Genomic DNA, 25,396 nt, shown 5'->3' on the forward strand with positions numbered 1-25,396 from the left:
TTCTGATTCTGTATCATGTATTCATTAATTTCAGTTCTTGACATAGAATCTTACATTCGACAGTCATTTCTACTCTTCTGATCTTTGATTATAATATTTCAAAGCTCACATTATATATATATAAGAAAGCCGCCCAAGACGAAAATTGAGCAGGTGTTGTGGAGCTGTGAGCCTGGCTTGTGGGGAGGTGAGATGATTCTGCTGTCGTAGCCCTCCAAGATGATGCAGGCTTGGGATGACCAAGTATTAAAATCCTGGCCGGCCTGCAAGTGTTTGTTAAAGGCATTATTCTGATAAATAAATGCCTTCATCGTCATTCCAGTTCTACTCTCATCCTGTACACATTCTATGACAAGGTCAATTGACTCATTCCTCATATACTTTCCAGGACCATCACAACCTCCAAGTTCTCTTCCCTCTGCTCTCTCTTTATATATATCATTGATCAGGATAACCAAAGAGCAACAATCTGATCTAATGGAGAAACGTTCCACCAGAATGAAGAGGACGTTCCTGAAGCTTCTACCAAAGGCTGCCTATCCTGTCATCTTCCTAAGCCCACCTCTCAGTCCTGTTGGTGACAGAAGAATTGAGAATACAACTAAGCTCAAGGCCATCACCAAAGGATGCTCTGGTCCAAATGTTTCAATGGTTCCACCGGAAGCTAGAAGAAAGTCGAAGAACGGGAGCTTTGACACTCGAGAACCAACCTCACCCAAGGTTTCATGCATGGGACAAATCAACAGCAAGAAGAAGAAGAACAAAAGTAAGACGGTTCTGCCTCCAACTGAAAAACCTAAGCCTGTCCCATCTCCTGGAAAGTCTAAGAAGAATCCATTTGCCATTCATAGGATCTTTCAGGGCTCAAATCATTGTAGAAAATCGGGCCATATTGATGTTAAGCAACCAGCTCCAGATAGAACTCCTTCTCTGAGTCAGATGAAGGGGTTTGCGAGCGGGCGTGATGCGTTTATGAATTTTGATTGGAGGGTTCACGGTGCTGCTGTTGCCCCTGACAACCAAAACCATTGTTCTGATGGCAAGGAAGAAGGAGAACAGAAGGCGATCATTTCATTTTCTGCACCCATAGCGGTGGGTGGAGCAGTGGCTGTAGGGCCGAAGAAAGCAATCGATTTGTGGAAGAGAAGAACCGTGCCTCCTCCTCCCGCTCTTCAGCTGTAAAAAGGAGTGAGCCAACTATGTAAGCATCACTTCCAACTATTTCATCAAACTGATTCCAAATGAGGAAAATATTTCATTTTCTTGAGCCAGTTCCTCAAAAAGTCCTTCAGGACCTGTAATAATTTTATTCACTGTGAGATCAGATATAGTTATGCCATGCATGTATTGGAGTGATCTGTCCATTGAAGTTGTCTGCCATATCCATCACCGTTTAACCAACTCTGAGAATGTCTGTAAATCTTTTGGGAGTGGAGAAAAGATGAGAGGAAGGAGACGATAGAAAATATCAGCAAGTTAATCTGTCGTACACTTTGGCTTGGTCAATTGCACCTATTTTATTATATAGCTTTAAAATATATTTTCTAGACACATTGGCTGAGCCTGATGCTTATTTTCTTTCCAAAGCCGGCACTGTAGTCTGAAATTGCTAGGCTGGCCTCAGGCTTCGAAATAAGTCTTCTACCAAATTCTTATGTCCTGTGTCATGTCGGGTGGTTTTTTTTTTTTTTTCTTTCTTTTGAATGTCATTTTGTGTAAGTCATCTCTGTACTATCAAGGAAGAAGAAATTGCAACTTTTAAATTTGCATTGAGAAATTATGACTTCAGTTTGAATTAATTTTTATTGACAATGACAATTGAAAAGAGAAAGTGAGGAAATGGGTTGAGAAGATAAGCTTCTCTAATGTGGGGCCTTGTCACCAACCACAACCAGTCGCCCAAAAAATCAAACTCCATTGACCGCAGGCACTGCGAAAGCTCAGTAAAAATATAAATGTCAGTCCTCTCAAGCACTAACCAAACGTGGCCTCTATTCATTTCCCATTACTCATCATGCTTTCGCTGTCGCCTTATGTTTTTAGTCCTTCCTCTCTGAGGGTCTCTGCGCTTCAGCATTTCTATAAATTATGGTGTCTCTAGTGAAAACCTGGTACCTCGGCTTCCATGGCGGATACTCCTGATTCTGAGCAAATGGTCTACCTTAACGGTGACCTAGACCTGAAGATTCTCGAGGCTCGCCATCTACCCAACATGGATTTGCTCGCCTTGAATCTCAGCCGTTGCTTCGCTTCTTGTGAAGCTCGTAAAAGTCCATCGTCCCCCGACAGACAAAGGCCCGGCGACCGGAAGGACCGTCACACCAACATCATCACCAGTGACCCCTACGTCAAAGTATGCGTCCCCCAGGCCACTCTCGCTCGAACACGCGTCATCTCCAACACCCAAAACCCCTACTGGAACGAACGCTTCAGCATCCCACTCGCCCACCCACTCGCCAATTTGAAGTTTGAGGTGAAGGAAAACGACCTCCTGGGCGCCGAGCTCATGGGAACTGTTCTCATTCCGGCAGAGAAGCTCGCATCCGGCGACCCCATCTCCGGATGGTTCCCAGTGATTGGCCCATTAGGAAAGCCACCAAAGCCCAACACAGCACTTCGGATCGAGATGCAATTCACACCTTGCGAAAAAAACCCTCATTATCAACTCGGCGCCGGCCATCCGGAGCACATGGGTGTCCACCAAACTTACTTTCCATTGAGGAGGGGTGGGTCAGTGGCTCTGTACCAAGACGCTCATTCTCCTGGAGAAGCATTGTCACCGGAGATTGAACTGGATGGAGGTATAGTGTACAAACGCGGGCAGTGTTGGGAAGATATATGCCACGCCATAGTAGAGGCCCATCATATGATATATCTAGTTGGTTGGTCGATTTTTCACAAGGTGAAGCTGATCAGAGAGCACACACGGCCGTTGCCCAGAGGCGGTGAACTGAGTCTGGGTGAATTGCTCAAGTATAAGTCAGAAGAAGGGGTTCGAGTTCTGATGTTGGTTTGGGATGACAGGTTCTCTGATAAGCTCCATATCTTTAAGGTAAGACTTGTTAAGATTTAAGCACCAAGTAATTTGAAAGTTGGATTATATAAAGCAGAACTTAGATATCATGATACGGATTCTTGTTGCTGGAAAAAATAAAAAAAAATAATCTCCAACTTTAATTTAATGTCTTTAAAACTAAAAATTCCAAAAACAAGATCCGGCTCGTAATAATGTTCAAACTAATGCATGTCGGTTACTTAGATATTCATGTGAGTTCAGAATTATTTATTTATTTGTTTTTATTATAAAGCATAGTTAATAATTATGATTTTAAAATATTTTTAAACATAAAATCGTAGTTATTTATTCACTATGATTTTAACTTTAAATTTAAAATTGTGATCAATCATTTTAAAATAAATTTAAAATTATTTTAATAATGTAAATATTTATGTGGATAAGACAGACTAATTTAAAAATTATTTTGAAAACAAAATGATCTTACAAAACACCAACACGTGTTATTGTCTTATATTTCTTGCCAAAGAAGTCAAAGTGACACATACCTGAAGATATTCTTCTTTTGTCTATGCCAAATTCCATCCAAAATATCTTGTATAAACAAGTCCTTAAGATTCATGCTTGTTTGGAAGATATTTATTTGGAAAATGTTTATTTATTTAAGAATGAAATCTTGAGTTGCTTGTGATTTGAAAAAATGTTTTTTAATTTTCGTTTTTTAGTTTCACTTTTTAAAAATAATTTATATATATATTCAACGATAGATATTGGTCGGACCCTTGTAATTTTAAAATGTATCTATAAAATTAAGAGGAATCGATATTTATAAAGTGTTATAAATTTTCTTTTTTATTTAATATAAGATATTACAAACACTCTTATATAAATATAGGTTAAATAAATAAACACTTTTTATAGGCCAAACAAACCCTTACACTATAGAGTTGTGATTGATTTTGATATTGAGCTCTAAAACCACTTTAAAGTCATGATGATTATTTCACATCTTAAGTTTAAAAGCTTAAAATGTAAATTGATACAAACATTTAATTATATATATATATATATATATATATATATATATATATATATATATATATAATTAAATGTTTGTATCAATTTACATTTTAAGCTTTTAATAAATTTGTGATATTATTATGTTGCATATGTTAATTATTATTTGTATTTTAATTTATAATATAAAATATATCTAAGTTTAATAATAAATAAAATAATTATAAGATAATCATTGACTTTAATATATATATATATTATCATATTTCTTTTATATTTCCAACTTCGTATTCTTTTTATATCGTGGGACATATGAAGATTTTTATGCGATTTAATTCTTTTTTATTTTATTTTTTTAAAATATCAAATTGGCATTTTTATTTTTCAATTTTCAATCTCAAATTTCTAAAAACTAAAAATGGAATCTTACTCTAAAAAAATGTTTAAACAAATACGAGCTAATTTTTTTTTAAAATAATAATAAAAATTTTAATTTTAATTTTTTTATTTTTTTTAAAAAAAAACCTCTCAGCTTGTCATTTGTTTCTTCCTCACAAATCACAAACAATCCTTGAATCTCTGTACAATGTTCAAACTGAGTCTGAAGCCCAAATCAATTAGAGGTTCAATCTCAAAAGAGGGAGGAAAGTAAAAGAAAGCCAAGAAGGAAAGGAAGAAGCCGAAAGGGAAAGGTTACCAGCAATGAAACTTGCTGTTGCAAGAGAGGGATCCTTAAAAAGATGAGGAGAGAAGAACATTGCTGTTGCAAGAAAGGGATCCTTAAAAAGATGAGGAGAGAAGAACGTGAGGTGGAGATCACTCCCCAAAAGTCTTAACTTTAATTTGGCAGGTGGGGAGATGTCCATGCCCAAACTTGGAAGCAAATCTTGGCCCACGCTTTTTTCTCAGAAACTGGTGATATTCCATGGATGAGTTAAAAGCTTAAGTATCATATTTGAATTTTGAAATTCCTTGGATGTAACAAGTCTGACAGTGAACAAGGTGTGAGCAGTACTTGACCCTTCTTTTTAAGCGGTTACTGTAGAAAAAGGGCGAGGGATGAAAGCAGGGTGAATGCCGGTCAGGAGATGCTCTCTCACCCATTTCAATCATGAACGTGGCCTGTTGTCTATTCTCAACTACTTCTTGCCCCCCTTTCCCCATCTCATTATTGGTGTCACTCGTCGTTCTCTTTCCTCTAATTGTGAAATAATTTCCTATTTTATTTCAAATCATTTATTTCGAATTTATTAAAATATTCACAAAAATATTCTAAGCAATCTCTTTCTTGGATTTCTTGGATTATCCGACCGGCGTATCCTTTCCAGCTTCCTCTCATTCTACTCTCTGCGATTTTCTTTCTCAGTTCTGCCGTGTAAAACGCACGCAGGTGTTTGGGCAAGTTTAGAGCTTTGATTCTATGGCCGACACTGCTTCCCAGCGTGTGATTTACCTTCATGGTGACCTAGACCTGAAGATTCTCAAGGCCCGTGACCTTCCCAACATGGATTTAGTCACCGAGCATTTCCGACGTTGCTTTACTCTCTGTGATGCTTGCAAAACCCCCTCTGCAGGGGAGTATGTCTCTACCCCCGACACTGATGACCGCCCCTCCAGGCATAAGCCCGGCGACAAGCGACTTGACCACCACCGCAAAATCATCACCAGTGACCCTTACGTTACCGTCTGCGTCCCCCAAGCCACCGTCGCACGGACACGTGTCATCTCCAACACCCAAAACCCTTACTGGAATGAAAACTTCTACATCCCATTGGCACACCCAGTCGCCAATTTGGAGTTTCAGGTGAAGGATAATGACTTATTTGGCGCCGAGGTTATCGGAGTTGCTCGGATTCCGGCGGAGAGGATCGCTACCGGGGAGCATATCAGCGGATGGTTTCCAGTGATTGGCGCAAATGGGAAGCAGCCGAAGCCCACCACAGCTCTTCAGATTGAAATAACGTTCACACCCTTCGAGCAGAACCCATTCTACCGCACCGGCATTGCCGGCGATCCGGAGCACTTGGGTGTTCGGCACACTTATTTTCCACTTAGGAAAGGTGGGTTGGCGACACTGTATCAAGATGCCCATGTTCCTGAAGGATTGTTACCTGACATTGAAGTGGATGGAGGACAGGTTTATAGACATGAAAAGTGCTGGGAGGATATATGTCATGCCATAGTAGAGGCTCATCATATGGTGTATATTGTTGGTTGGTCGATTTACCATAAGGTGAAGCTCATTAGAGAGCCAACTCGGCAGTTGCCCAGGGGTGGTAATCTCACTCTTGGTGACTTGCTTAAGTATAAGTCAGAAGAAGGGGTTCGAGTTTTGATGTTGGTTTGGGATGATAGGACTTCCCATGATAAGTTCTTCATCAACACGGTGAGAAATCCAACTGCCAATGTGGTTTAAATTTGTGATAATAATAGAATGTTACATGTGTGCTTTAGTCCAGTTATTGGCTTGATGAAATATGGGAAGTCAGGGACATTTGATGGAGTCTGTTATTACCGAACTTTGACGTTTCTGATTGAAATTCTATAGATAAACCGAAAAAATATATTCAATTTTCATTTTATGACACTTCTATTAGGGTCCATGAATGTTTCCTTTATATGCTGTTTCTGCTAGTTTCTGATTGATATGTAATTTAACTCACATTGTATCATGTTTTTTAATGCAGAAAGGAGTCATGGAAACACATGATGAAGAAACCCGGAAGTTTTTCAAGCATTCATCTGTCATCTGTGTCCTCTCTCCTCGCTATGCTAGCAGCAAGCTTAGCTTTATCAAACAACAGGTAAGGCTTTACGATATTGAGATAATTTATTTACCATTTCTGTGAAGGTATTTTACATATTAAAATTGGTTCATTCTTATGGTTAAGATGTGCTTCATTGACTATACTAGTTTTAAAGAGAAAAGCATATGGCAATTGTTGTCCAAATTTCATCTAATTATGCTGGTCACACTACATTATTTGGCCTTGTCCTGTGTATAATGCTGCTTCACATTGTGTAATCCTTGTCCATGTATCTGTGCAGACATATGTTCCAATCTATTACACAGCCAAACCATTTGACAACTCTTCCTCCCTTTAGACCCTATTTTAGCTATGTTAATATTCTTGAAAACACTGTAATCTTTCTTTCTTTCTTTCTTTCTTTCATGCTCACTTTTTGACAAGCATGAACAAGATATAGACAGGAAACTCATGTTTATGCACATTATCTCCCATCATATATTTAAGAATTAACCAAGAGTTCATATGAAATAGGCTATAGGGTCCGTGTTGGTTTAAAATTACTTTTCTACTTCCATAATGATCTTTATATGCAATCTTTTTTCATGCAGTTATTTTATTTTTTATTTTTTTGATGAATAAACAACAGTATATTAAATATAAAAGGCACATCAAGGAAGCACCCCAAAGTATACAGGATGTATACAAAAAGGCTAAAGAATGCCTCAAAGAGAAACAGGGGATCGACACAAAATAACACCCCCTTGAACAGAGCCTAACCAATCTATAAAATCCACAATGGAAGGGGGGTCGAAGTCTACAAACCCCGTTACAAAGGAAAAAAGATTTACACCCTTGAACCGAATGACCCTCATTTTCAAAAGCCCTACTGTTTCTTTCCTTCCAAACTATCCAAAAAAGACACAAGGGAGCTGAAAGCCACACTTTCTTCCTCTTCTTTCCCACACAAGACCCAAGTCACCCCCCAATAACGCCTCTCTAACTGAATATGGGAGCACCCACGACACCCCAAAAAGGGAAAATAGTAAGTTCCATAAACTTCTTGCCAGCTAACAATGCAAGAGGATGTGATCAATAGACTCTTTCTCTGAAAAACACAAGTAACATCTGTTAGCCAAAGAGCACCCTTAACTCTAAATTTGATCGAAGGTTAAGACCTTTTTCCACGTAGCCTCCCAAGCAAAAAAATCTCACTTTCGAAGGCACCAAAGAGTTCCAAATTACTCTTGCAGGAAAATCCCCTTGTCTTTCTAGTTCCAAAGCCTTATAGAGAGACTTGACAAAAAATCTACCATCTTTTGACTTTGTCCAAACTACTTGATCTTCCACATCACTATAAGCCCTCCAACCCTGCAGTCTCAAGAGAAAACGCTCCACATTGAACACCTCCTAATTGTTAAGCCGCTTAGAGAATCAAGGAACCCACACTCCCCCTTTAGAGTGGCTCCACACATCCTCCACCCAAGCCTCCTTAGCCAAGGAAATAACAATAAAGGAGGGAAAAGAAATACACAAAGGATCGTCTCCACACCACCCATCCTTCCAAAATCTAACCCTCCTTCCATTCCCCATAGAATAAACCATATTGTTGCCTATCACATCCCAATCTCTCCTAGTGGCTTTCCACAAACCAACCCCAAAACTTCCTCTCACTTCACAAGACTGCCAACTGCTCGCTTCTTCCCCATACTTCCCACAAATAACCTATCTCCACAAAGCCTCCCTTTCCACTGTAAAATGCCAATTCCATTTGCATAAAAGAGCCTTATTCAACAACACCGAATTCCTCACACCCAAACCACCCTTTTGTTTATCTGAGCAAACAATAGATCGATCTACTAAATGGGGCTTCCTTTCCAAGGTCCCACCACCCCAAAGAAAATTCCTTTGGATCCACTCCAACCTCAGTCTCACACTCATTGGCATGTAAAACAGGGACATACAATGGATAGGCATACTGGATGGAGTGCTTCGGATCAAGGTCAGCCTGTCCCCTTTGGAAATATATTGCCTTTTCCAAATCGAAAGCCTTTTCCTCAGCCTCTCCTCTGCCCCATCCCAAACTACCATATCCTTGAAACGAGCACCCAAAGGAAGACCCAAGTAAGAATACGGGAGTGTGCTAAACTTGCAACCAAACTCAATAGTCAACTCCTCTACATTTTCCACTTTCCCCACCGGAATGAGCTCACTTTTGTCCAAATTGACCTTTAACCTTGACATGGCTTTAAACCACATAAGGAGCCAACTCAAGTAGGACATTTGATCTAGAGAAGGCTCATAGAAGACTAAAGTGTCATCTGTGAATAATAAATGAGAGATCTCCATTCCCGTACCTCCTCTACCATTGAACCTCCACCTCGGCAAAAACCCTCCCTCCATAGCTCTCTTCAACAAGCAACTGAAAGCCTACATGATAATCACAAAAAGGTAAGGGGATAAGGGATCCCCCTGTCTCAAGCCTCGAGAACTTTGGAAGAAACCGAAGGGGGTTCCGTTAATAAGGACAGAGAAGTTGATCGTGCCAATACACCATTGGATCCAGTTGATCCACTTAGCTCCAAAACCCATCCTTTCCAACAACCAAAGAAGAAAACTCCAGTTTACATGGTCGTATGCCTTCTCAATATCTAGCTTACAAAGGATGCCACCACCCCCACCTTTCTGCATCGAATCAATAGCCTCATTAGAAATCAGCGAAGCATCTAGAATTTGCCTCTTTTCCATAAAAGCATTTTGGGACTTGGAAACTATCTTTCCCGCCACCTTTTTAAGCCTATTAGCTAGCGGCTTTGCTAATAACTTGTAAAGGCTGCCCACCAAGGTTATAGACCTAAAGTCCTTGAGATCTTCAGCTCTCCCTTTCTTAGGAATTAAAACCAGAAAAAAGGCATTAATGCTCTTCACAAACCTGCCTCAATCATGAAAATCCTTAAAAAACCCCATAACTTCCTCCTTCAGAAAACTCCAGCTAAAATGCCATTGAGAAACCATTGGGACCAGGAGCTTTATCTCCATTGAGGTCCGAGAGAGCACCAAAAACCTCTTTCTCAAAGAAAGGGGCCTCTAACATTGTTGCATCTTCCCTTCCAAGGACCCCAACCTATAGCTCATTGCATTTGGGCCTCCAGTCCTCTGTTTCAGACAAAAGAAAGCGTTAAACTTGAACCACTCTTATCTTTATGTCTTGCTCTTCTGTTACCCAAGTCCCATTTATCTTAATCTTCACTATAGAGTTACCTCTCTTATGAGCAGTAGCCATTTTGTGGAAAAAGCCAGTATTTCTGTCTCTCTTCCTCAACCATAACTCTCTAGACGTTTACCTCCAAGAGGTCTCTTCCATCAACACCCACTTCTTGTGCTCCTCCAAAGCCTACTTCCTAAGACTTTGTTCTTTTACAAACAACACCCTGTCTCCTTCTACAAAATCCCAAAACACCATATGCTTCAAGGCTAATTCCTTTCTAGCAAAGGCATTTCCAAACACTTATCTATTCGAAGTCTTCAAGCTAGCCTTAAGCGCTTTAAGTTTTTTAGACAGAGTGAAATTGAAAGACCCTCTGAACTGGAAACCCGTCCACCAACTCCTCAGCAAATCCTTAAAATTGTCTTCCTTCAACCACATATTCTCGAATCTAAATGGGGAAGGTCCCTTCCTCGCACCTCGCCGTCTAACAAAATTGTGCAGTGGTCAGAAACAGGTTTGGGAAGAAGACACTGAACTACCCCTCTGAAATAGCACTCCCAATCCTCGAAAACTAGAAATCTATCCAACCTTGATTGTAATTGATTATTCAAACCGCCCCTCCACATGAAAGAACCCCCTACAATGGGAGATCCCACAATTCCAAATCCTCAATGACAGTCGAGAATCTTCTCATTACTGAAGACAGTCTTGATCTTTGTTCCTCTTTCTCAAGAATTTAACAACATTAAAATCTCCTCCTATGCACTGCAAATCTTGCCACAAACCCATAATAGTCCCCAACTCCTCCTAGAAATCTTCTCTAAGCCTCTCAACAGAAGGGCCATACACACTTGTAAAAACCCAGTAGAAGTCATCCTCCACATTCTTAAACCGACAGGAAATTGAAAAATCTCCAATTTCCATTCTTATTAGCTCTAACACCCTACTATCCCAAAAGACAAACACCCCCCTTGCCATACCCTAAGAATTAAGAACGCCCCACTCCAAGAACCTACCCACCCCCAAAGACTGAACCAAACCACATGACAGATTTTGGAATTTGGTTGCCTAGAGGCAAACCAAATCCGCTTTCTGAGCTTTGACTACAGATTTGATGATTTTTTTTATCACCATCATTTGCCCCTTTCACATTCCAAGAGAGGATTCTTAACTTCATTTACCCACATGAACTAAACCCCCATTCTCTTGGGAGAGAGCTTTTCCACATCCTAAACTTTTAAAATGAATGGAATACTCCAACCTTCTAAGTTCCCTTTCAAACCTTGAGGATTCAACCTTTACCCTTTTAGGCCCATACCATTGATCCTTTTGTTCTTTCCCGCATTTCCATTTCTTGAGCAAAATTAGAATTTCCTCCTCAAAACTCGTAGTCAACATGCCTAGAAAGTCACTAATCTGGGCAAGACAACACGATTTCCACTCCTCAGCTAACTTCGCTCCATACTCAAGTGGCCTATTGAATTGTCTCTTTCCTCAAGGCTCACCTCTCTTACTACAACTAGAGCCCTTTCCTCCCCAGAAGAGGTCGCCATAGAGCTCCCGTTAGCCAAAACCACATTTAGAGGACAAATTCTCACGACCGCTTCAACAACCTCCATCCCCTAGCCACAAACAAAACTGCAGTCCCCTTTCGCAACCCTTTTCCGACAAGAAGGAGAAGAAGAAGAGAAACCCCGTAGTCCCCAAAGCACCAAAGAATAAGAGGAGCGAGAGGTGTACCTTGTCGCTTCACCCTGGAAAGCCTCATCCACTACGATGAACCCTCCGCAACAGTCCCCAACTTTCTTAAAGACTTCAAGGCTCCACAAATGCAAAGGAAGACCCAAGACTCTCACCCACGCCTCCTTGCAAGACCCCTCCTTCACCTCACACCCAGTCTCATGTCGCCACCTTTCCAAACTAAGGAGTCTCTCCTTGAACCTCCTAGAACCTCTGACCAACACCCTTTCTGCCTCCATTCGATCCTCGAACTCGAACAAAAGTAAAGAACCCCCAAAAACAGATGCCTGCAGCCCATGTCTCAAGTACCATGTTCCCCTCGCCCAAATATTTAATGCCTGAAGCTCTGAGACCGAAAAGGGTCCCTCACCAAACTTCCCAACCAGGCACCTCCTAAGCTTCTCCTCCCTCCCTGTCTTGCACATCTCCCTCCCCAATTTGGAGCCAAGCTGTCTCCTCCACCAAGCCCTCATTCTTTCTTACTGCATTCACATAGGACATACTCCCACTTCCAGCCTTCCAACTGCCCCCATTCTCAACAGAAGATTGCACTTTCTTTTCCTCAAAAATGGGAGCAACCCCAAGTGACCGCAGTTTCTCGGCCAAAATGAGCCAACCCCCATGGTTACCCCTCCCTTCTTGGAAAACCAGAGAGAAACTCTTTGATTCTGCCATGACCGCCGTGACCACCTTGCAGAATATGAACCTCCCAGCCCCATTCTCCCGACATTCCAGCTTGACTTTCCTTCCTCTCTCCTCCCACCCTTTGTTCCACCTCGACAGCCAAACATCTCTACAACAAGCTTCCACCCCTGCCAGAATGCAACCCAGACTGAGCTCCCCAAACCTGACCCAACTGGAAAAACCTCTTCCACGCTCCACAATGACCCCTCTCAGTCTCTTTCCAAGCTCCTCAACAGAGATGTCAAAGGACTTGGACTCCACTGCAAACCAACACTGCCCCATTCACAGCCTTTTTTCATGAAGTTATTGATTTACTAATCTTTGTATTTTACTTCTTTTAAGATAGTTTCTTTGAGTTTGTGGGATTGTGTAGTTTTCTCTAAACTGAACACGTTGCTGAAATTGTTTTTGTGATGGTTGGCCAGGTTGTTGGTACCATCTTTACGCACCATCAAAAATGTGTGCTTGTAGATTCCCAGGCACATGGAAATTATCGCAAGATAACTGCTTTTTTGGGAGGTATTGACCTGTGCGATGGTCGTTATGATACGCCTGAGCATCGGCTATTTAAGGATCTTGACACTGTATTTAATGAGGATTTTCATAATCCTACATTTCCTGTGAGTTCTTGACACTGTATTCCTGCATTTTATTTCCAGCATCCTTTTGCAACTTGTGTCTGATTTTGAATATGATTAAAAATAAATTGTCTATCAAGAATTTTCCATATTCTGCTGTTGATTATGTAACTTAGGGGATAGTGTATATATTCTCATGATGATTTTGTTTTGTTTTCAAAATAGTTTATTGCTACAATCACATTTTAAACTACTTGATTAAGCCTCTGACTTCTTGAATAACATTTTCTCTCAAGATTTTCCATATTGTATTGTTGGTCATAGTGAATAACTTTGATTGAACTACTTGATTAAACCTCTTAGTTCTTACACACATATGTCTCTGCACCCACACCCACCCTTTTGTGACTGAATAACTTAATTCAACCGGAGTCTAATTGAATTACATTTACATGCACATGCTATTTTGTGACTGAATAGCTTAAGTCAGCCTGAGTATAATTGAATTATATTTATAAGATTAAGGTGAAATTAAACACTTTATTGCTGCAATTGGATTGTTTCAAACAAATTCTATCATGTCATGAAAGATTGATTAACAACATTTGCTTGTCAATCTTGTGCAATAAAAGTTAAGAACTGTATGAGTTGAAATGCTTGAGTTTTGATTATATTTGAATATAGCAATTTAAATCTACTGCTACATCTAAAAGAACACCAAGCCATTCATTTGTTAGAAGTTATCAACTTAGCACTTACGAATGCAAATATTGTAGGCTTCAAGCTCATTATATGTTAAAGTGAATGACTCATATTCATGCACAAATGCAATCTTGACTTGCTATATGCTTGTATCAATTTCTTATTCTCATATCAATTTCTTGTCTATAGTTAGTACCAGTGGGAATATAATGAACATTTAAATGCTATTTTGAGATGACAACAATCCAGTCCTGTTATCTTATCACAGGGTGAAGTTAGCATGAGGCTAGATACATGTGCTTCTTGAAGTGTGGAACAAGTTTTCCTTTATCGTTTGGCCTATATGCCAAATTCAATACCTTTTTATGTTCTTGTCATACAGGAAATTATTATATTTTTTCCCCTTGTTCTTTCTTGTTTATTAGGCAGGAAGCAAGGCTCCAAGGCAACCATGGCATGATTTGCATTGCAAAATTGAAGGGCCTGCTGCATACGATGTCCTTATAAACTTTGAGCAGCGTTGGAAAAAGGCTACAAAGTGGACAGAATTTGGACTACATTTGAAGAAAATATCTCACTGGCATGATGATGCTTTGATAAAAATAGACCGCATCTCATGGATACTTAGTCCTCCATCTGGTTCAGATGATGATGATGTTACATCTGTTCCAAAGGATGATCCTTCATTATGGGTTTCCAAGGAAGATGATCCTGAAAACTGGCATGTTCAGGTTACACAATGCAACTATTTGGTTCAATAAAACATCACTTGTTTGATTCTATTATTTTTATTGAACCTTAATTGGGTTTCTCTATTTCTGTAGGTATTTCGTTCCATTGACTCAGGATCACTGAAAGGATTTCCCAAAACTGTGGATACTGCCGAGAATCAGGTTCACATTCAAAGTTATTTTTCTTCTTGGTGTTTCCACCTTTTATGTTTATGTAGAGAAAGCAGTTAATATTGACTAAAGTTCACAACCCTTACTGAGTTTCACATTGACATTTTAATTTATCTCAACACTCAATCGTGCATAATATTTTAGTTCCCGGTTCCTAATGACATTCTTCTACAGCAGAACCTTATTTGTGCAAAAAATCTGGTGATAGATAAAAGCATCCAAACAGCATACATCCAGGCAATAAGATCTGCTCAGCATTTCATATATATTGAAAATCAGTATTTCCTTGGATCATCATATGCATGGCCATCCTACAAAGACGCGGGTGAGAATCACATTTTTAGATTATGATGTAGCATCTGTAATACTTTTTGGGAAATTATTTTCATTGTGGATGCCTCTAATGTTTCAAATTTTCTGCTGCATGAATTGTGAAAAAGTTTGTGTACAAGTCATGCAAAAAAAAATTGGATTTAAACATTTTTTTACTTGCAAATGAGCCTTTATATCGTTTGTATTTACTTAAGTAAGATTGTCCTTTGTGATTTTGGTGGGACAATCAGATTTCCTCCTTATCATATTTGTGAATACTTGGAATTTACAGCTTACCTTAGTTGTTTTTAGGTTTTCCTCAACTAATTTATGGTATTTTCATGAACTTATGTCTGATTCAATGCTTTTTCTTCCTTCATCTTTTTGAATTTAATTGCTTTGGTGGTATGGTCAGGAGCTGATAATCTAATCCCGATGGAGTTGGCACTGAAAATCGCAAGTAAAATTAGAGCTAAGGAGAGATTTGCTGTATACATTGTCATACCAATGTGGCCTGAAGGCGATCCAAAATCTAATACTGTGCAAGAGATACTCTTCTGGCAGGTATTGTATTTCTGATTCCTAAATCTAATGGGCTTTTATCACTATGCTTCCACAGACATATCAGATGACTCAAGTTTATAACACCATATGGTGAGATACTAACCAACAAGTACCGAAAATGTTATATTAAAATAACCATAGTAACAGCACAAGTAGTGGTGATTGTATTGATGGTTTGACACAATTAATATTTTTACTTTATGAATTTGCTTACAGGCCCAGACAATGCAAATGATGTATGAAGTTATTGCAAAGGAACTAAAATCCATGCAGCTGGAGGACTCGCATCCTCTAGACTACTTAAATTTTTACTGCCTGGGTAACCGGGAAGGAGTGACCAAAGAAATGTCAGAGAAAGCTAGTCCAACACCTGCAAATGCTGATGCGGTAATATTTAATAAGAAATTTCTTTTCTGCTGGTTTAGTTTACAATGCCTTTTTAAGTTTTATTGCATGGGTTCAGGTATGAGTGTCGGATGTGGGTATGTATCTAGGAGTGATTCTTCACAACTCAAATTTTAGGACACGGGGTGAAAAAGGATCAAAAAGAGGGGCATGGGTACTAGCAGACGGTGTAATAGAAGAAAATTAATTAAGTGAAGATATCCTTTTTAAAAGTTCTCATCTTTTCCCTCTAATCCCTTTTTTTTTCCTCTTATACTGCAATTTTTCCTTTTTTACAAAAGTTCACTTTTCAGCTAACTCTTCGTTTCCTCGAATATAATTATTACTAAGAAAGTTGAAAGAATAAAAGGATATCAATAAAAAAATCTAATCAATGCACCAAAAGAAAAATAAGAGTGTCCAACAAGGTTCTTGTACCCAAGGAGGAAAATGTCGGGATATATCGGCGATATATTGTGGAGAAAAATCGGAGAGGAGAAAAATCGCCTATATATCGGCATCAGGCGATAAATCGCCGATTTAATGGAAAAAAACAGCCTAAAAGGAAGAAAATCACTGATATTTCGATCAGTCAACGTGGGTCAACGCGCTACAGTGCACCCGCTACAATGGCTACAGTGCGCCGCTACAGTGCACTCTAAAAAATGCCTCTTTTTTTGTGCCGCTGAGGGGATTTGAACCCCAAACAAAAGGTTTGGGATTCAACTCATCAGACCACCAAGGCAAGCTTGCCCTTTGTTAAATATATTGCACTAAAAATATATATTCAAAGTCATCATGTAAAGAAAATTTTAAAAGAAAATTTTAGAGAACAAATTAATTATAATTATTTTATAATTAAATACAAAACTTTCTTTTAATTGATTACCAAAAATATAAAAATTATCATAATAATTTTCTTCATAGTGTTTTTAATATCATTAATAAATTAATTAAATATTAAAATTTTTTACATATATCATAATTTATTTTATATCATTTAATACAATTGAATTAAATGGATCATAATTTTAATATTAATATATATTTTTAAGTTAGACATATTATAATCAAATATCATAATATTATTATGAAATAATATTTGATGTAATTTAATAATAAATGTACACTTATAAAATTCATATTTTTATCAATGCATACAATATTTTTATCAAATATGATAAATCATATTATACATATATCAAATTCTTTAATAAAATAACTTTAAAATATCTATTATACTTCTAATTGCATTTTTATGAAGTTTTTCTTGTATTTTTGTAAATTTTGATCAATTTTAGGCTTATTGATATTTTTTTCCAAAATATCTGCCGATATATCTCTAATATATCCGATATATCCGTAAAATCGAAGTACCACTATATCTGTGATTATCGATATTTTCATCCTTGCTTGTTCCCACCCATGTCTTGTTGTGTTAATGTAGTATGTTCGGTGAAATTAAAGGATCTAGGTATCATAGCCTTTAAGTATAAACAAATCTAAAGGGTTTTGGTGCTTAATTACTAAAACTTGGTGTACCATGGTCAATGGCATTGGTTGATCTCCTCTCCAGTCAAAGTTTGTCTTTGAGACATGGTAAACTCCATAATGTTGCTGTTTTTAAATTGAATACAAATCCATCTGAGATAATCTGATGGTTTCAAATTGAATTCTCTAATTTTTGCATTAGTCCAGCTTTAGATTAAAATACATTTAATATGTGCAGGTGCTATCTAGTTCATATCATATGAGTGGAGCCCCATTGGAATTTCAATCTGTTTAAAACCCAAACTGAGTTCCAACTTTTTTCCATTTTTTTTGTCAGTTCTCATGATCTTTGGCATAAAATTGAAAATTTGAAAAAATTCACGAAACAGAAATATGCCCATTTGAGAAAAAATAGGGGCTTCCTAACTTTTCCAAAACATAGATAAATCAGGTAGGAAAATGTGGGGTGCACATCTGGAAGTTCCATTTAAGTGTCCCTAGAAGTTGAAGCTCTCTTGAACAGGCTATAATACACTGCCTTAAACAAAGGACCTGGTAAACATTAAAATTTTCCTTCTATTCTCTGTATGTACTTCATCGTGTTCTGCCTCTCTATGAACAAACCTCACAATAAGCACACTAATGCCCATGAACTGTTCAAGTGGTTTGAACCCCTTAAAGCTTCTCAAGGAAGAAAATTCATTGATCAGCACTTCACAGATGAGGAGGCAGCTAGATACTACTAGGCCACCAGGCAACTGATAGCTGTTTTCTATGGCCTTTAAAGCACCTCTCTTGGTCTTCATGTAAATAATCTTGAGTCTTGATTCGCTTAGTTGTAGCAATGTATTCCACTATATAGCATAGAAAGGCATCTCCTATGAGGGGTGTTTCCCCACTTGCGTCTCTTGTCTATACTTGAGGATCAACCCTTTCCTTGACACTATTTGAGGATGCTTCATGGCATAGCACCTAGATGCTCTGTTGAGAGCAGGACTAGAGAAACTGATTATGGACCTGGTGCATCTCAATGATGGATATGACCCTATCCATGGAGTATGTGGGATGATTAAAGGCCCAATCTACATTGCAAGGGACTACAATGTACACACTCTCAAATGGTCAAGCATCAAGCTCATTTTCAGAACTCTCTAAGATTCCTGAGTTGCCTTCTCTCAAGATATTTCCTTTGATCTACTGCCATGTTCTCCAGCCCTCTCCTACCTCTCGGCTCTCCACATTGTTCTCTCAAGCTTGGACATCTGACGGTCCACATGGCTAACCTCCTCCAACAAAGAACTGTTGCAGTAATACACATCACAAATTTTACCCATTAAATTTGTATTTTCATTTTGTAATGGCCTATAAAAATTGTTGTTCATAATATTTCCAATGTTTATCTGCTTGTTTCATCATATGTTCCAAGTTATTGAATTTAATACACTTCGTTGATTGTGATTTTCCTACATTCATTAGCACATGGTGTTTGAAAAATCTTACATCTGGATGTTGTTCATACCATTTCCAGCATCTATCTATCTACCTGTTGCACCATGTTCATCCTGTAATTCTTACCCTGGTATTGGTTGTTGAGATTATAGTACATGCATTAGCACCTCATATTTCAACATCCTATATTTGGACAAGCAGGAGATTTAACTATGCACACAATATTCATTTATAACCTGCATGAAGCTCATTGAAGTTCGGTTGTAATAAAATTTTTTTATCAGGTCTTAGCTTCAGCAAAATTTCGGAGATTTATGATTTATGTACATGCCAAGGGAATGATTGTGGACGATGAATATTTGATAATGGGCTCTGCCAATATTAACCAAAGATCTATGGCTGGTACAAAAGACACTGAGATAGCCATGGGTGCGTATCAGCGCCATCACACTTGGGCTGAGAAGAAGAAACATCCACATGGCCAGGTCTGTAAACTTGATCTCTTTTAATGCATCTTTTTTTAGCTATAGATGATTTGGAGGCTTCTTTTTTGGAGGCAAGCAAGAATAACTGAACAGTTTAAAATAACACTTGGTTCTTGGCACACTGCAGCCTTTAGATATGCACTTATGTGCATGATTGATGCTGCTAAATGTCTGGTTTTCATATGATTTGCTTTTTCATCCAAAAATTAAATAAAATGCTTTAAAACAAAGAATGCAAAATCCTGATGTTTTTCTAGTTGAAGTTTGTGGGCCATGAGTATCTTGACGACATTGAAGTACATTTTTCTTCAGTTTTCCCTTCTTCAGAAAAACACCACTTTCCAGTAGTAAACCTCAACATATTACTTCTTTTTCATTCTAGTGGTAGAATTTCTTTGTTCTTGGAGTTTCTGTCATTGCCAATATGTATGTGCAGGTCTATGGATACAGAATGTCACTGTGGGCCGAGCATCTGGGGATGGTAAATAAACGGTTCAAGGAGCCAGAGAATTTGGAATGTGTGAGGACTGTGAATGAGATGGCTGAAGAAAACTGGAAGAGATTCACAGCTGAGGAGTTTACTCCATTGCAGGGCCACCTTCTCAAGTATCCTATGCAGGTAGATGCCGATGGGAAGGTGAGCTCCAAGCCTGGACATGAGAATTTCCCAGATGTTGGCGGATATGCACTTGGTTGTCATTCCACCACACTACCTGATTCTCTAACTACATAAGCTCTTCCTGTTTTTGTGTTCATATTTAAATATGGCAGCAGCAAAAGAAAACTGGCAGTGACATTCTAGAGATCCCTCTGAGTTACTGTGTGTTCCTTATCGCAGAGGGGTTGGGTTGGGATGGGAATTAGTGCTTGTAAATTCTGTGTTTATCAAGTGTACACACTTTGGATAGATTGATTTGTTGTGCATATCTTGCTCATCCTTGTTGGGATCTCGTAACAATTACAGTGTGAATACTCATCAGTTCCCAGACTGTTCGTGTGTTGCTGTTTCTTGCATTAGTCCCCTTTTTGTTTTCCTTCTTTGTCTTCAAATCGAGTTTGCAATTTGACTATTAGACTTTCACTGTCGCATCAAGCATGAGTTTGACACATCAATTGCATATATGAAAAGTGCCTTATAACTGTGCTTTACTCCTAGCGATTTTGCAGGTTAGATCCTGGCAGGTTGTGCTCATGAGTGCCGTGCCCTGAAAAACTGTAGCTTCCTTTTTAAGTGTTTGTAGTAAGTGGCATGAGAGAATGCTAGCTCTTACCCCATAAGGGATGCATGGTTCTTTAGACCATAAGACGATGCTCCAAATCATTTGTCAATCTAGTATCTTGCAACCAATTCATTTTGATAAAAAAAATGCTATGAATACAACAAGACACCTCCAAATTCAACAACAAATATAATGAAAGGAAAAAATTCTGAAGCATCATCCACTTAGACGCCAGTTGTAGTGAGACCATTGAGAAGTTTCAATGTTCTAACGTGTATATGGATGTTTAAGGCCAAGGCGCCGTATTTCATTGAGTGATGAAAACTTTTCTGATGCATGGCTATGAACAAAAATTGGCCAATTCCTCTAAAATCCAGAAGGAAGCCACCACACCTTTGTTTCACAGGATGGAATAGCAAAAGATGGAAGATGATCCACTGTGGTTGATTGGTGTACACAAAACCATCTTCCTCTAGTCTTGTTAGTTCATCGAAAATGGTGACCCTTAAAAGGACAACAAGGTTAGGAAGACATAATTCATCCAAGAAACTAAATATCAACATAGAAAGAGACTTGGCAAGGGTTAATGTTTTACACTTCCAATTGATAATGCTCCTAAATTCTGGAACTTATCCAAAGATTTCAATTATTACTAGACATGGCTCACCTTTTCCTTTCCTTTCCCTTATTGTTTGAGGGCTAATTCATATATTAACAATGCAAGGACCAACCAAAAAGAGGCATGTTGGAAAATCAACTAGAAAAGTTAATAACGATCACCTGCAGTCACAATACTCTGCACAAAACAATTCCCACACCTCTACCTAGCCAACAAAGAAGCATCAACCAAGTCAGGAAAAACACACTTTGAATGGTTTCAAACACAACATCAGTAAATATTTGGGTAAGGTTCTTACCCCTTCAGAAAGTTGCCATTAACAGCCTTAAAAATACACCAAGCCGCAACCTCTACAGCACATAGAAGGTCATCTAGACTGCGAATCCATCAGTTCCCATGCTGTTAAGGTACATGTTTTTTGATATTTTATGTAAGATTCCAGTAAGTTAAATCTATTGAGAATGTCTTGAACAATGGCAGCTAGTTGTTTGTTGTTGTTACAATGGGATGTGGATGGCAATGGATGGGGTGTGGACAGCATTAGATGGTTTCTACCAAAGGGAACCTATCAAACAATCCGGCCTCTTCCTCCATTATATTATCCAACCTTTCCAATGTGTCAAAAATCTGATCTTTAAATGGATGAGATTTATCTTCCACTCCAAATGTGTGGAGAACACAACCCAACTCAATTGCACTACATCCAAGTGGCTTCCTGATATTCTTCTCTTTCAGCGCCTTCCTCAGTCTTGCTGCATTCTCCCACTTACCTGCATCTTCATACATCTTAACAAGAATTATGTACCGCCCAGCATTGTCAGGGTCAAGAACAAATAACTTCTCTGCTATTTCTTCTGCAAGTTCTATATTATTATGTATTCTACAAGCACCAAGCAAGGCACCATAGACATCCTTCCCTGGCTGCACGGGCATGTTTTTAACAAACTCGACTGCCTCATGAAGAAACCCAGCTCGACCCAAGATATCTACCACGCTAGCATAATGCTCAGAACTTTTCTCAACTCCATAATCCCCCATTTTCTCAAAAAGTTCCATTCCTTCTGCAACCATCCCTGCATGACTAAATGCAGACAACAAACATAAGAATATGACTCCATCTGGATGTAAACCACTATCAATTAGCCCAGAGAACATTTTGAGAGCTTCATCTGCATGGCCATGCATTCCATAACACCTTATTATTGCATTCCAGACCACAATATTTTTATCATCGATCCGATCAAATACATCCCGGGCACTGTTCAAAAGGCCACAGTTTGCATACATTGCAATAAGACCGCTGCCTAAAGCGGCATCAAGTTCAATGCCTGACTTTATTACATAAGAATGAATCCACAGGCCCTCTTGGATGGCTGCTGCTTGTGCACAAGCAGGAAGAATAGCAACAAGAGTAGCACTATCAGGTGCATATACAGTATCACCTTGCACTTGCAGCATATTATGGAAAAGCACAAGAGCATCATCTGCACATCCATTAATGGCATAGCCCGAAATCATTGAATTCCAAGTTACAATATCTTTCTCAGAGATCATATCAAACACCCTCCTCGATGCCCCAATTTCGTTACATTTGGCATAAAATGCCACAAGAGCATTTCCAACAAACAGATCCAAATCAAGTCCATGTTTCACAACATGCCCATGAATAGCCTGACCCTTCTTCCCATCTTTCATTGCACCACAAGCCTTTAACACAAAAGGGAAGGTATACCTGTTTGCAGCAACTCCACTGCATCGCATATATTCATAAATATTCAGTGCTTCCATAAAAGGACCCAGATTTGCATAACCCTGAATGATCGTATTCCACACAAAAACATCTCTGTCAGGCAAACAGTCGAACACCTTCCTTGCATCTTCGATGTTTGATTCATAGCACTGGGCGTACTTGCCCACAAGCTTTGCACCAAGAAATGGGTTCTCCTCAAACCCTCCAATAATTATCTGGGCATGTATGCTTTTGATGGTTTTGGTGCCTTTACAACGCTGTAACAAGTATGTATAATCGTATGAATTTCTCTGAGATGCCATGCCCACAAAACATCTAATTGAAGTGAATATCATTCTTGTTAAAAGAAGAAGCTTTGGTTTGACGAGGAACCCAAGCATCTGAGTTCTCAAAGGAAGCATTTCCTCTGTTTCAATTCTCCATTAAACCCCACAAACAACCAAATCAATAGAATGCAGTTACTTCATTGACAGTTGAATTCAAGAATAGGGTTTGAGTTGATGATTCAAGTCTAGCAATTTTTTAACAACAAATTTCAAGGCTAATCATTTCTTCCAAACACAACAGCATTTTTCTCATTTTTAAATTGAGAATTTATATTGGATGAGGATCTCTCAAAACTCTCGGCCCACCCATTTTATTCACCCATCCATCCTTGAAATTTGCATCGGGTGAACCTCACCCAACCCGACCCGTCTATCCATCCCTATTCCCATCTATCCTTGAAATTTGCATCGGGTGAACCTCACCCAACCCGACCCGTCTATCCATCCCTATTCCCATCTTTATCTAAATAAAAAATTAAACCCGGGATGGTGTAGAAAATTCTCATATTCAGCTCGCTCTATTTAATTTTTATAATTTTGAAATATTATTAAAAATAAGAATAATTTATAAATAAATAAATATTTTAAATGAGGTTACACAAAGTCGTATGCTCTAAACCCTTCTATGGCGAGATGGGTACTTAGAATAACCCGTTACATTGTCATCCCTACATCCAATGTCAGATGCACAAATTTTGGTGGATGAGACAAAATAAAAAATTTATGTATTATAATAAATATAGATAAATTTTCATAATTTAGAAATGGTAGTGTGGACCCTGCATTTCGGCTCAATGCGTTTCCCACTCGATGGCGAAACTCGATTTTTATTTTGAAAAATTGATTTTATTGTTTGAAAAGAAAATGACTTGGAGTCGCCACTTATTTTTGTTTTATTTTTAAAGGGTAAACAAAATAAGAAAGAAAACCCTAAGTGTGACTCCTTATTTTTGGAAAAGGTGGTCTACGAAAAACCGGATCGGGTTCGGGGGTCAGGTTACTTATCGGGAAGGTACGGTACAGACCGTAGCACCCCTCTAAGTCCCTAAAGTCGGGTTTCTACTAATAAAATGAAGCGATCATGGCCATGGATGAGTAAATCAATAAATACCCAGAATGATTATGCACATATGAGAATAAGAGCACTCAATGATGAAAGACCAAAGTGGGAGAGGGGCGTACCTGGGCATCAAACGATCAATGCGCTGAGCGATCCCTCCCCTGCTCTTGCTTGCCCTCCAAGCTAAAGTATATCCTCAAAAATATCTCTGTAACCTTCTGAACTCCAGAATCCTCCCTGTAACCAGCTTGCTCTCTCTATATTTGAAGAATACGCTCCCCTACCTCTCAAGATCACCAAAACAAAAGCCTCCCCTCCTAAAGCTCCCTGAATCTCTCGGAATGGCAGCCTCCTCTTTTTCCAGAAAAACTCCCTCTATAGCCTCAAAAACCTCTCTCTCTCGTCTGCCCCTCACTTCCTCTCTCTCTACCCCCGAATATCCCCTCTAAACAGAAACGCACCCTCCTCCCCTGATTTCAGCTGCTTGCCTCTGCCAAAAAGCAAAATCCTTTTTTTTTTTTCTCCCGGATTTGCCCCTCTTCTAACAACCTACAGAAAACCATCCCAAAAGCACTACTCTCCAGCCTGCAGCCCCTTTCTCTCTCCTCCGCTCCTCCTAACAGCCTGCAGGAACCTTCTAGAAGACCCTTCCACGTGTCAGCATCTGATTTGCTTCCCAAAAAGCAAGGCTGATTCCCTTATAGCCACTAAGGAGGCGACACGTGGCTCGCTGGGGCTCTTCCACGTGGCAAAATTAGCTGCAGCAAAGAATGACCTAAATGGGGGTCTACAGGTAGATAAAATAAGTAATTATTGATATTAGTTATAAAAAGAAAAGAAGAATTTATAATATGATAAATAACAAAAATACTAAAAACATTGACAAAGGAGTTTTGGATTTTATTAAAAAATTCATATAATATTTCGTTGAAGATTTTTTAGAAAAATTTAATTATTTCACAAATAATTTTTTTGGATTTTTTAAATAATTAAATATAAATCACTTGATAGTGATACAATTTTTATTAAAAGTAATCTAATATAATGTCATTATTAAAATTTAGGTGGTCAACTCTAAATTAATAAATGCTTAATTAAACCTAAAACTCTAAATATTATAAAAATATTTAAATTAAACTAAA

At 38.6% G+C, this 25,396-nt stretch overlaps 3 protein-coding genes across 5 annotated transcripts; 2 read left to right on the forward strand and 1 right to left on the reverse strand.

Annotated features, from left to right (window-relative positions):
- Positions 1-486: 486 nt before the first annotated feature.
- On the forward strand, positions 487-1,763 carry LOC117913456 (uncharacterized protein At1g76070-like). The gene has a single exon (XM_034828439.1). It carries the CDS (start codon positions 499-501, stop codon positions 1,180-1,182), a length of 684 nt encoding a protein of 227 aa, XP_034684330.1. The 5' UTR covers positions 487-498; the 3' UTR covers positions 1,183-1,763.
- Positions 1,764-2,110: 347 nt separating this feature from the next.
- LOC117912032 (phospholipase D delta) lies at positions 2,111-20,352 on the forward strand. 3 transcript variants are annotated; one of them, XM_034826457.1, is made up of 10 exons: positions 2,111-3,052; positions 6,721-6,837; positions 12,838-13,032; positions 14,118-14,423; positions 14,517-14,585; positions 14,769-14,919; positions 15,322-15,470; positions 15,687-15,857; positions 19,079-19,279; positions 19,716-20,352. In XM_034826457.1, the coding sequence occupies exons 1-10, from the start codon at positions 2,126-2,128 to the stop codon at positions 20,010-20,012; spliced, it is 2,583 nt and encodes an 860-aa protein (XP_034682348.1). In that variant the 5' UTR covers positions 2,111-2,125; the 3' UTR covers positions 20,013-20,352. The 3 variants fall into 3 exon arrangements, with proteins under 3 accessions (XP_034682348.1, XP_034682346.1, XP_034682347.1); XM_034826455.1 differs by lacking the exon at positions 2,111-3,052 and adding an exon at positions 4,641-6,419; XM_034826456.1 differs by lacking the exon at positions 2,111-3,052 and adding an exon at positions 4,643-6,419 and having other exon boundaries at positions 14,772-14,919.
- Positions 20,353-21,554: 1,202 nt separating this feature from the next.
- LOC117912033 (pentatricopeptide repeat-containing protein At3g12770-like) lies at positions 21,555-23,437 on the reverse strand. Its single transcript, XM_034826458.1, has one exon. The coding sequence runs from the start codon at positions 23,267-23,269 to the stop codon at positions 21,659-21,661; it is 1,611 nt and encodes a 536-aa protein (XP_034682349.1). The 5' UTR covers positions 23,270-23,437; the 3' UTR covers positions 21,555-21,658.
- Between the last annotated feature and the right edge of the window lie 1,959 nt (positions 23,438-25,396).

This window comes from Vitis riparia, chromosome 4, assembly GCF_004353265.1.
Source record: "Vitis riparia cultivar Riparia Gloire de Montpellier isolate 1030 chromosome 4, EGFV_Vit.rip_1.0, whole genome shotgun sequence".
Lineage (NCBI taxonomy): Eukaryota > Viridiplantae > Streptophyta > Magnoliopsida > Vitales > Vitaceae > Vitis > Vitis riparia.